This window comes from Gasterosteus aculeatus, chromosome 15, assembly GCF_964276395.1.
Source record: "Gasterosteus aculeatus chromosome 15, fGasAcu3.hap1.1, whole genome shotgun sequence".
Lineage (NCBI taxonomy): Eukaryota > Metazoa > Chordata > Actinopteri > Perciformes > Gasterosteidae > Gasterosteus > Gasterosteus aculeatus.
Genome location: NC_135703.1, coordinates 8,731,540 through 8,744,370, shown reverse-complemented (window position 1 = coordinate 8,744,370; position 12,831 = coordinate 8,731,540). Strand labels below are relative to the sequence as shown.

Sequence of the window (12,831 nt, the reverse complement as noted above, 5' to 3'; positions counted from 1 at the left end):
GCACGCACACAGTCGTAGCGGGACCGCGGGGTACGGCACAACTCTGAGTGCTATCACGCACGCGCACACACACACACACACACACACACTGGGAAAGACTACAGTTGTTCTTTTTTATTTGCTATGTACCGTTTTTTGGGGGGGTTTACCGAATAGTATCAACGGCAAATAATCCCTTCATGGTGGTTCAGTTTGGGCACAGGGCAGCGTTCTCTCTCCAGACCTGAAGTATCACATCGGGTGACAGCGTAAGGAAAGGCGGGGAGGGGGTAGCCGGGGAGAAGTAAAATAGGAAGAAGAGACATCAGATTGTTAATTAGTGCTCATTCCGCTGTACTCTAATTGGCACACACTGCCAAGTGCAATAATTCCAGAATTAACTTCAAATGTTTGTTCTCCTTGCCCAGAAGGATGCGAAAAGTCACCAATTACGCAGAAATATTTCTTAATTGCATACTCTGACAATAGCTTGACTTGTGAAATGTACTCTTTCGTCTGTCTAATTAAATGTTTTTCTCTCGGCCTCATTTGGAATCCTTTCTTGCTTTTAAGTCTATTTGAGTGATCTTGAAATGCAGACGGAGTGAGGGAGCTGAAAGAGATAAAAGAAGGAAAGATGGAAGTTGAAGGGTGAGGCTAATCTCAGACGTGGTTAAAGGATGAAGCATCGTTGTGTAAAAAGACACACCACCTCCCTCCCTACCAGTTCTTCACCAGCAGCCCTTTAATCTGATTATCTCCATTTTTTTGCGGGAAAACAAGCCTGGCTCTACGCCCGCTGCATCTTCACCCCTCCTTGGACCACGTGTGAGATCTATTAACTTGGGCTGAACTTTGTTAAAGAGATAAGGGAATGGAAGGTAGTGGCAAATGGATGAGTTGAGAATAAGGTAGGAGTCAAAGATGAAAGGTGAATGGAGGTGGAAGGAGATGATGAACTGGAGAAATTGCCTGCTTTTCTCCTCCGGGGCCAACAGGGACAAGCTGAGCTGTTTTTGGATTTGAAAGAGTTGCAAGAAATATCAGTGTGTTTAGACACAACAAGCCCAAAAAGTGTCTGCATGTACGTTTGTGTCCACAGGTTTGTCCATGAATGTTTGTTGGAAAGAAAATCTACTCCCTCTAAGAATCAACGTCATCTACCACGCTCCCATTTTGTCTGATTTGGGATTAGTAAAATAGGGGTTACATTTAAATTTTCTTATTTAGGGGTGTACAGAGTATAATAAATATTTATGTCTTTACGGGCGTAGGTCAGTGACGCTGAGAAGTGGCGACGTGTGTATGTGTGTGTGTGCACGTGTGTGCACGTATGTGACCCAGAGCCCTCCCTTTCTGTCCACCCCCCATTACCCTCTGCTTTCAGAGGCAAGGCTCTCATGCATAATGCAGAAAGAACAGGGAGGCTCTCATTAATAATTACTGCCGCCTTTGATGGATGGAGAAAATGATGGAGGGGGCTGTTGAAAATGGAGAGCGCAAGAAAGGCGCTGGGGGGGGGGGGGGGGGATTTTTTGGGTGGTATTTGCGTCTGTCTTGGTTCTCCGAGGACTCCATGCTTGTGGGCATGGATTTGGACTTGGTATAGTCAAAACCTAGGCTGATATTTTGATTAGGGAGTAACTCGTGTGGAATGGAACAGGGACGTCTTGATTATGATGATGATGATGATGATTCTTAATTCATTATTACGCGCCGAGTGCGTGCGTTGCGCTCGTGCGTGAGAGAGCTGGTCCGAACCTCTGGGAAGTGTGTAAGGTCATCGGGAGCAGCAAAGCTACAAGACCCCTTTCCAGACAGCCAATGAGAGCAAAGGCTCCGGTGGAAGGCCAATGGTATCGTGGCTCGGTGGCCTTTGATAGAGGGGCCTCCGTTGAACTCGTCACTGAACAACAGCCCTGGGGGCAAGATGGCCGACATCCAACACTGCGGAAATGAAGGGAAAAGGGGGTGAGCGTAGAGATGGATGCAGACGGCGACAAATCAGAGTGCGTTGATTTGTGAATGATATGATAAAGGCTAAAATTGTATTGAAAAAAATGTACTTTTAACAAAAGTTTGTTCATGAAATGACATCAGGGCTGTTTTTAGAAACACAAGCATCGCGGCACTGTTGCGGATTGCGTGGCCGGTCTGCCGCTTTGGTTCAGACTGTTCTATATCTCATCGAGCAGGCTCACCCAATCTGCTTTTTGTTCAATAATTTTGTTAATGACCAAATAAATGCAAAAGTAATGACATTCCTGCTAGCTTCCACTCTGGTGGGTTCAGGATAGTGCTAAATAAAAAATATTACGTTCCAAAAATGTTGGCCTTTTGGTGCAAAAAACTCCTTTACAGAGCAACGTGAATGTAGACTCCTCTTTTTATTCAGGTTAAGTAAAAGTAAAAAACAATTATTGTTTGTGTTCAAACCTTCCCCACTGTGCCAAAATAGATAATGACGCTCCATGCATTTCACTGCTTTCACGATCCTTGTTGTCGTTTTTCTCTTTTCTTTTTTTTTCTTTTCTTTTTACTATAATTCTCCCAAACCCAACTCGCGCTGGAGGCGGGCTCGTTATTCAAAGTGGAAAAGGTCGGGGTTGCATGTCTAATGGGCGGCTCCAATGAAGCATGTTATTGTAACAATGAGCTCCATTCGTTTTTTTTTTCTCATTGAACGAGAAAATGTATCCAAACTTTTGGCTGGTAATTTGACCTTTTTAATATCCGTATCATCTCTAACTCACAAGAAAATAAATGACTTTTGTTACCTTGGCAACAGAGTATGTTTACCTCTCTTTTATCAGCTAATCACCATCACAACTATATTTGAACCACCCTGAGATCTTAATGTCAGTGGTCTTCATAATGCTCCGCTGTGAGCCATGCCAGCTCCGACCAATTCTTCGATTTGTAGAATATGTTTTAATTTTGATAGAGAAGATATTAAAGATATTAAGCTCTCTCCGGAACAACGAATAGTGTAATGTTTACTTTCAGTGAAGCTAATTCTCAGAGGCATCCAGTGTGTGTCGGAGAGCGGGCTACGCCTGCTTGTCTACTGTCATTTGAATGAAGAACAGATGAACACTTATAGCCATGAACGTACTTATGACACTCAATGATGTAAGGTACCATTTCATCTAGAGAACTACACATGCTGTGTCAGGAGGGTGTCAGCATCTTGTGGCCCGAGCTTGTCAGCACGTTTAGGGAAATCTGTTTTCTCCCACATTATAAATAGAAAACAACATAGAGAGATATCATTGTCACTGACGGACTGTAGTTGAACAAAACAGCCAAACAGATGTTCTCTCATGAGGAAAGCCTGTTTGAGACCTTTGAATGTGGCGAGGGGTAAACAGAGGCATGGCAGAGTCACCTCAGGTAATAATGCTGTTTCTGTTCTTCTGTCATGTCACCTGAGCTTCTATTTGTGTGTGTGTGTGTGTGTGTGTGTGACACTCGCACTAGCCCATTAGGCCAAACATTGATAAGGCCAAGGATTTAGAAAAGAATGATGCTCCTCAGTAAAGAGCAGAACCAAAGGCTGAGTGGATGCCGGACGCGCTCCGCATTGTAGGCTCTACAGAGGAGTGACTGCAGCGGTTTGGCCTCCCCCCCCCAAAAACCGCTGGTGCGGGTGCACTTGGCCCGGGCATCCACCAAACGTACTGATGTAAAGCTGATGAAAATTCTGACAGTGCCGCATGATAAAGCGGGAAAAAAATACACCCACCTACATGAGCCCATGCACCTACACACCGCAGGTCTCCCTAATGAAACTCCAAATCTGCAGTGATCTTTAAATTTATTTAGCTTCGTAAGTTCAAGATGCAAGACAATGACGTAATTCTGAAAACCTTTTTATATGCAGATGTTTCCTTGGTGATTGTGGTAGCTGTGCGCATTTGTAGGGTGTCTTATTGTGCCTTTTATGTACGTGTGTTCATGCAGGCATGAGGCAGCAGAATGACCACGGCACTCAGTATCGTTCAGCCATTTACACGTCCAACCCACATCAACAGGAGGCTGCATTGAAGAGCAAAGTTGCCTTCCAGCAGGTATAATACACCCACCCGCCCGCCCTCCAACCCATTCACACACACGTGACAAGGTGACACGACACTGACTGAGAATCAGAATCAGAAGCCATTTATTGCCACATGTTACACAGTAACATATGTTACAAGCACGGTGTTCCATATAACCAAAACCGGTGTAGGGTAATGATGAATGTTAAAATAATATGATATTATATGAATATAAAATAATGATCAATGCAACATTTCAAACTCTGGTTCTGAAAATGTAACCCGGTTTCTTACAGTGCATTGCTCAGATTTTATAGACATCACCATTGTTTTTACTTTATTACCTCAGTTAGTATTGTAAACATGTTTAATGACTCAATTGCTAGTTTCAAGTAATTTTCAATACAGTATTGTGGTCATTTAGTAAATGATCATCTCATTTAGAGTAAAATAGACCATAAAGCCTGATATGCTTTAAGGCGCAGCTACTTTGTGATTGACGTTGGCCGGTCCGGGACTTTTCCTCCTTGTTAGTTTTTCAACGTTAAATCTTTCAATGTGTGTTTCCACTTTATGAAAGTAGATTGTAACCGTTTTCTTTGGCCATTAGGCGGGACTTAGCTATAGTTTGAAGTTGTCCCATTTATTTGAATAAGAATGAAATGGAAGCCTCTGGAGTGGTGACCTCTTGGAGTTTGACGCTGATTCGTGAAGCGAGGCCTCCTCCGTTGAGTTGTTCCCCAATTGCATCCAATGCGCAACGCCCCCTTTCTTAACCTGAACGAGAGCGAGCGGGTCAATAGGTCATCAGAACTAATTTTGTCCTTTCAGTGACACACGCGTCTCTTTTTTGTTCTTTTGTCCATCTGTCGGGGCCGCCCATCCATTAGTCCATCTATCCGTTGATCCCTGCATCACTTTCGTTTGTTCACCTCCCCTCTCTGAATGGAATTCATGGACAAGCTGGCAGCGGGGGGGCAAATTATGATCGTCATGGCTACTTGGGGGGGATCCCGGGGTCAAGCAGTCATGGCCCAGAGGGCTGTTCATGTTGCCATGGCTACAACCTCCCAGCCTTGGCCTTGGGCTGAGGTTAGAGGTGAAAGGGGAGTGGCAGCTGAGACCAGGAAGGTGGGGAACAGAGGAAAGACAGGAAGACGAGAACATCAGGCCAGAGGGACCCGACTGACCTTAATAATACGCCATGTGATATACTTTAACTATTCAAAGTTACAATTATCGTTTGATGAACTTTACAACTCAACCTTAAGCCACTAAATGGTCCGTGAGATGAGATTGTTTTGCGAACGCAAAACTAAAAACACGTTTTCATTCGCCCACTGTTGATACTTACCCATAATGCAGTGTTAAATCCGCTTAAAGCATCTATCAATGCATGCATATACAGTCATGTACTGTGTGTTGAAAACATTTAAATTACAATTTTATTCTATAATATTTAGGGTTTCACTGACTACAATTTAGTAACCTAACCTTTTCTGAAAATAACAATGTAGGTCATCCCTAAGACAACAGCCTGAGCTCTGAATACTCAATAAATCTTACAAAACAAGCATTTTTTCTTGTCACCGCCACGCCAGAAAAGGGTTAGAACTGTAAATGAGTTCACGCTCAAAAAAAAAACACACCCATTTACAAACATCCACAGCCAAAACGGCCCACAGGCTTTTTTCCCTGGTTCACCTCTCCTCTCAACCCACCAACGCTGCTGACACCAGCGATCTGTCAACCACTTCAGTGGCACCCCGGTTTCATCCGAGTGCCACTGGGACACATTGCCTCTCAAAGCCGCTGACACGCTCTGAACCAAAATGGCAGCTTCCTGCCCTGAAATGGTCGCCTTGCCGCATCGATGCCGAGTATCGAGAACGGGGGGGACCATGTCTCCTTTTCGAAGGCCTTGCAGTACGTCCGTCTGTGCTCGTGAGGTCGGGTTTGTGTTTTTCATCCTAAAAAAAGTCCGTCGCCGTCTTATCGGGAGAAGTGAGAGCATGTTTTCGGTAGAGCGACGAGAGAGCGTGGGCGGAGGCGATCCGAGACCATCGCAAAATCCAGATTCCGCCCCACTGCCGGCCCGTGACTCACACACACTCTCACTGGTACGTACAGACGCAGACAGAGACGCGCATTTGGCCCATACAAGCAGAGCCCAATGAATAATTAACCCATATGAAGAGTCTCTTCTGCAGGGCTTTCAGTTTCTTAACTTCGGCATTGGGGGTGGGGGCGCGGGAGAGTCAGGCAGAAAAGCTTGTTTAAGCGCAAGAGCAGAGCGGGGGAGAAGGGAAAGGGAAAGGCGGGGGGGGGACGGGGGTTCTCTATAATGAAATTTGAAATTTGCAGAACATCAAAGGCTTCTGCAGCCAAGCCGCTGTGGCAGCAGAGCAGAGAGGAGGAGTGCATCTCTTTCTCTCCCTCTGTCTCCCCCGTCTCTCTCTTCCTTTCCCCTTCTCTTTCCCTCCATCCTTTTCACTTTTCTAAAATGTGTCTCCCCAGAGCTGGAGGGGGGGAAGCGGTGGAGGGGGGGGGTTGGAAGAGTTGATTAGGAGGAGAGTGCAGGGCGTTTGAGGGGGTCGCTTAGAGATGGTTTAGGGTTTGGAGAGAAATTGAGGATCGGATTTAAATATATATCTTTATTTATATAAATTATATATATATAGCAAAATGTGTGTGTGTGTGTGTGTGTGTAGAGAACCCCTTCCTCAATTTTATATTTGTGTGTGTTTGTTCGAGAGTGATGAATGTGTGCATGTATGAACAATAGTTTTTATCAAGCCAGCTTGAATTTCACGTGTGTGTGTGTGTGTGTGTGTGTGTGTGTGTGTGTGTGTGTGTGTGTGTGTGTGTGTGTGTGTGTGTGTGTGTGTGGCCTTGGAGGGGTGAGTGTGCACTCTGATAAGGCATCCTAACTTAATGAGCTGGAAAAGGGGGTCTAAAGGGGGGTTTACAGGGGTGATGGCAGTAAAGGGGGGGGGGGGGGATTGTCAGGGGCTAAAAATCCTGAGGAGCAGCCCGGAGGTTGTTAGGAACGGGGCCCAGCATCAGCAGGTTTTGTAATCGGGGCTTCGAGTCATACGAGCTGACATGCTTTTATTTTGGAAAGTCTTCAAAAGTCCGATTTACCCTTGCTACTCCCCAAACCTCATTTTGTCTCCCCGGGTTTTACATAGAAATATTTTGCTGAACTGATCAATCAATCTCAACCTTTCTCACAAAACTAGGAGGTAGTAGTTTATAACGGAACGTTTATCTATATTGTTCACAAATTAGTTTTTAATTGCCACAGGGTAAATGCCCATCCCTGACTACGAGATACCACGTTGAGATATTGAGTGCAGCTGAAATGTTTAAAGGCGATCGCTTTTCACAAGAATGCGCTTTGCATTTTTCAGTCTTCAGATGTGATGATAAAAAAATAAAATAAACCAGAAAAATAACGACGTAGCAGCACACGCCGCCGTGCTTCTAGACCGAGACTCTCACCCTCTCAAAATGTAGGAGTGTTGGCTTCCTCGCTCACAAAATGTAGGCGCGCTCACTGAAGATTAGAGCCCAGCTAAAATGGATGCCTGACCCGCGCTGGAAAAGAGAACGACAGAGCAGGGCAGGAAAAAAAAAAAAAACTCTTCATCCTCTGTGCAGACAAACACACGGAGGGAATACGCATCCTTTAGCTCTCACTCGCAGGGACGCACATGAATGTTTTACACAAATGGGATTTCACAAAGACGAAGCACAACGTACGTCTTCGTTATCTTCTCTCTTATTTCACACTATTTTTCCGTGAGTAAGATGATGAAAAATATTCCGGAATAGCCTCCGTCGGCCTCTGGATAATCTCCCCGGGATCTCCTGTACTCTCCTCCACATCGCCCTGCGTGTCCCCGCAGCGTCCCTGCGTCTCTTTCGCTCCCCGTCTGTCCTGGTCCTTCGTCTTCTCTCCACCGCTATCGTTCCTTCTCTCTCCGCGAGGTCATCAAGGGCAAGCGCGGTGACTCGGCGATAAGTATCGTGTCAGCCTACTCCAGGGGGTTTTCCGCCGCATTGTTTCGCAGAGCAATTTTGCTTTTGGCAGTAGAGTAAATTTACATTTTGAATGTAACGTTCAGGTGAGCAGCTGCAGCGAAACATTCATTGTTTATAGATCTGTGCTTATGACTTTATTGTAACAAACCCTTTTCTGTCTTTTGTCTGTACATTTAAGTTCTTTAAAGTGCTTTATTTAAGTACAACTTGCGGTACTTGATCTAAACTATTACATTTCATTCATTTTGTTCTTTATATTCTATACTAAATTTCCCAAAGAATATTTTCCATCTTTTAATTTTCTAATTTATTTTGAGAGAGGTAGCCAGTTAATACAATATAATATATATATAATACATATGAGCAGATTATTAACAATTTTGTATTCTGGATTAGAACAGTATTAATTAGAAATATCTTAATTTTGAAAAACTACAACATTAAAGGCTGTTTCCACACACATGCATCAGCAATGATGTTCTCCGATAATTCCACGAGATGCCTGTTGTTAAAGGCGAAATTCATTTTGTTCTTCTAACATAGTAACAACACAACATCTGGGATGTGGTGCTTTTACATCGAGGCATTGCCATTTTACTTACAAAACCATCTTCGTTCTTCTTTTGCCCAAGAAAGAATAAGTAAAAAGATGGAACGTGTGGCAGTAACCACACACCCGTCACAGAAATGGACTATGGGATGATTACATAAATCATTGAATTGAGGTCATGTTCCTCCTCAAATGTCTTCACCATGAGTCATCTGGTGTCACAAACTCTCTGTCAATGTGCGTCTCCTCCCGAGCGCTCTGCAGCCGTGGGCCTTCCGAGGGGAAGAGACAAGACGGTGGGGTTGGACGGGAGGAGAGAGCACATTTACTTCTTCTTCCTCCTCCTCCTCCTCCTCCCCCTCTTGCTCTTCCACCTCCACCCTCTCTTGGGGTGTCACGTCCTATTTGTGTCCCCAGGCCGTCTCTCCGGCGATGGTGATGGCGAGAGGGGTCTCTCTCGCTTGGCTGGAGAGCAGGGAGGACTTTGTTGCACGACTCCGTGGTCTGTGCTCAAATGGGGGAGAGAGAGAGAGAGAGAGAGAGAGAGAGAGTCGACAATGGAGGTAGAGAGAGAGAGATGCACCCGTTCAGCCGTGCCTTTGACAGGGGAGTCTTTCCGACAGGCGTGAAGAAAGGAAGGGCTGACTGGGCTGAGTGAGCTCAGCCCTTAAAACACTCACACACACACAAACACGTTTTGTCACTTAGGAGGACATTGCATTGACATTTATTCCCTGGCGATTTAACTATAAGCAGTCCATGACTCATCCCAACCATAACCAAAAGGTCTCAACCCCCCCGCACTGTGAGGGTTTACCTCGTGGATTTGTCCATTATGTCTGAGAATACACACACACACCCTAGACTATACCTTCCTGGTTTTGTATTCATTACCGTTTGCGTCAATCCTCACACACACACATGTATACAAGCACCTACACAAACGCGTAGGAAAACGTTTCCCCCCCTCTGTGCAGCATCATTTACCGGCCGCCCCGTTTGCCCTCCCTCCCTAGAATTTTCTTTCCTCCATCTTTGGCATTTTTTACAGTCCACATCCTTACCTCCATTCCTCTGCTGCTGCTGCTGCAGTGAGAGAGAGAGAGAGCGAAGCCACATAAGGTTATACACAGCGGTGTGACGCCATGCATTCTGATTTATAGATCTAAAATGGCCGCCGTGTTGTGACTGCTGTACAGGGCTGGATGGAGAGCGAGGGAATCGTGCGGGGATGTCGGGGGCGGCGGGAGGGGGGTAAGGGGGGGGGGGGGTTATGTTTGCTCGCAGTAGCAGACCTTTCCTTGGACGTTGTGCTCGGCTCGCATGAAACCTCCTCCGCCCCGGAGGGGTTTTTGCTACTACAGTGGTTCTGTCGTGATGACTGATTAATTAGGCCACGATGTACAAAGACTCCATGCTTGCGTTGGCCGCTTGACGACAATGCTGTTGGATGCAGGGAAGCACAAATGGGTTCCTCCGTGTCGGACTGCACACAGTGGACATATGAAAAAGGTAGATGTGTCCTTGGCGGTGAGGTTGAGGTGTTCTGGCTGTGGTTTGGGTTTGTGGACGTCCGGTCCTTCCTGCAGGGGGGATCAGAGCCCTCGCAGTGTGGCGGACTGGGAGGTCAGCCTCGGCCTGTCTGCGGGGCGCCGAGCTTTGATTTACTGCACTGTATCACCACTGGCACGCACACACTCGCGCAAACATGCACACAGACACACACACACTGCTTGTCCCACACTGCCTCCGTGTGGACAAAATGGTACACTGCCTTGCAGCCCGTCACAAGCACAATTACCTTTTTATAAATTGGTATTGGTGCTTGTTAAACATGTCTTCCTCTTTCCAGATGACCTGAAAGGACCAATTAGAAAATGTCCATATTTTATTATTTAGCTTAGTTACAATTCCAGTAAAATATGCGTAGTCACACATGGATAGAAGTGCAAATAGAAGTGCATGAAAAGGTAGTTTGCCTGCAAAAGTTTATCCAGAAAAAAGAAATATGACAAACTTCCGATAAGCAGTTATTTCTAATTTCTGCCTTTTTTATTGGCGTATTGGCTAATTAACTCCATTCCATTACTTTTTGAAAAAATAAATGTCTAAATGTTCAATGTTTTTTGTATTCTATCTGGAGCTGTGCATTGCGTAGTGTGGGTGTATCAGAGATTAACCACTGAAATTAGCCGCCTGCTGCTGCTGGAAATGGGGTTAATGGGGGAGTGAACCAAGGCTATGACATTGCAAGTCCCCAATACTAAACTATGAGCAAAGAAAAATACTCGCTCAGAAGGATCGCAAAGTTGTCAAAAATATAAAGTGTCAAATCCATATTGCAACACAGGTTGTTTTTTTTCATAAGTCACACGTGAAATAAATAAATCCCATCATTTTAAAGTTTTATGAACAAAGAATCCATAAGTTCTCCAGCAGCCCTGATGAGAGCGGGACGGACGCTGAATCTGATAAGAATTGGAGCTGGCTGAAACCTGTCCATTGACGAAAACGTCATCTCTAAGCTTTAAACCCATTGAGCAAAGCTCCTCGGTGCGGCACGCAGATAAAGTGCCACATGTGAGTCACTTGTTACCCTCAGACACTCCCAGCGCGCCCCATCTAGCCGACTGAGTACTTTTATTATTAAACTGAGAAAACCACTGAGCTCATCAGTTATTTAATTTATCTATCAGAGGTATTAATGTGTGTGTTTGTGTACAAGTGTGCTTTTTTGTGTGCACGTGTGTGTGCGTAAAGCCTTTTCTCAAAGTGCTTAGAAAAGTGTACGTATGAAAGTGTCTTAAAGAGTTGTCAAAGCGAGCGGCTCCTCTTTGATGCGTTGTCCCACCGAGAGCGCCACGAAGGCGAGCTGCACTACTGAGAGAAAAGTGTGTTCCTTTCTTCTGTCAGTCAATCCCCCTGCTTTCCAGCTGCCGAGCAAAAACTCTTTACCGTATTAGAGAGTTCTTGAAAGTGCGCTTCCCATAGACTGCAGAGTAGAACAACCGATTGAAGAGGCGTGTACCCTTGTTACTAATTTTGAGGGGAAAAACAAAGTAGTACCGATTGTGTGTCGGGGCTGAAGTGTTGGAGACGGGCTACAAAATCTGAGCACATACAGATGCTGCGTACGGAGGACATCTTCTTCATAGTTCAGGGATTTCTAAGTTTAACCGCATTGCTGTCAATTTAGAAGGCCAGTAGTTTCAGTGAACACACCTTAAATCAAACCTCCAAACTTTTTTCATTTCACCGTGTTTTGAAATGCATGAAAAAATGGTTTAAAGGTGATGTCATGGTTTTGTTTTTATCTGTAGGAGCTGGATAAAAAAGGTTACGGTCAAATCACCACAGAGATCCGGGAGGGGCAGCGGTTTTACTACGCTGAGGACTATCACCAGCAGTATCTGAAGAAGGTCCCTAAGGGCTATTGTGGCCTCAAAGGAACCGGAGTCTCTTGTCCCATCGGAGCCGGAAAGGATGAACTGTGAGGGATAAATGGTGGGAGAGATAAGGACGAGGAATTTGGAAGGTTGTTATTTGGGCATTGATTAATACAAATCTATTCTTTTTGATGCACTTGTTTTCTATACAGTCAGATTGCAAATATATTACTAAGCTTCATTGAACGTTTTTATCAGAGCTAAAACATTCGTCTGTGAAAACAATGTCAGAATTATTGGCCAATGTGTGCGCACATGAACATCATTTTACTGCTGTTGTTGCTCTCGATGTACTTACAAAATAGAGAATAGACAGTTTATACAAATAAACTATGTAATACTAATATCTACATATATTAGAATTGGTCAACTCATTAAAACTTTGTAAAGATTTTTAAACTGTAAGACAATATAAGACTATAATTTGCTATATGAGAGAACTGTGAAATAGAGAGGCAATACAAAATTCTTTGCATAAGATGTAAAATGCATTAAAACACTTTTTAAAAAGAGGAAAGAAAGGGAATGAAAATGAATGAAAGGGGAATTAAACCTGAGGTTGTAGTGCACTCGGAGCGGTTTCTGGTTGGACTGCAGTATCCGTCAGCGTCCACAAGGTAGCAACGTTTCATAAAGAGCGGAGTGTCAGAATGCTTTCGTTGCATCCTCCGTAAGTATTTGGATTTTAGGCCGATTAGACATGTAAAGAAAGTAAAAGTGACTTTATTTTGTTTTCTCAATCTTGAAATAATAAATGTATCTCAAACCA

At 44.5% G+C, this 12,831-nt stretch overlaps 1 protein-coding gene across 1 annotated transcript in view; it reads left to right on the top strand.

Annotated features, from left to right (window-relative positions):
• Positions 1–12,831, top strand: part of msrab (methionine sulfoxide reductase Ab) — a 26,108-nt gene extending 13,277 nt beyond the window's left edge. The window contains 2 exon segments of the mRNA XM_040199849.2: positions 3,943–4,049; positions 11,937–12,831. Coding sequence (XP_040055783.2) covers positions 3,943–4,049; positions 11,937–12,110 — 281 coding nt within the window. The 3' untranslated portion in view covers positions 12,111–12,831.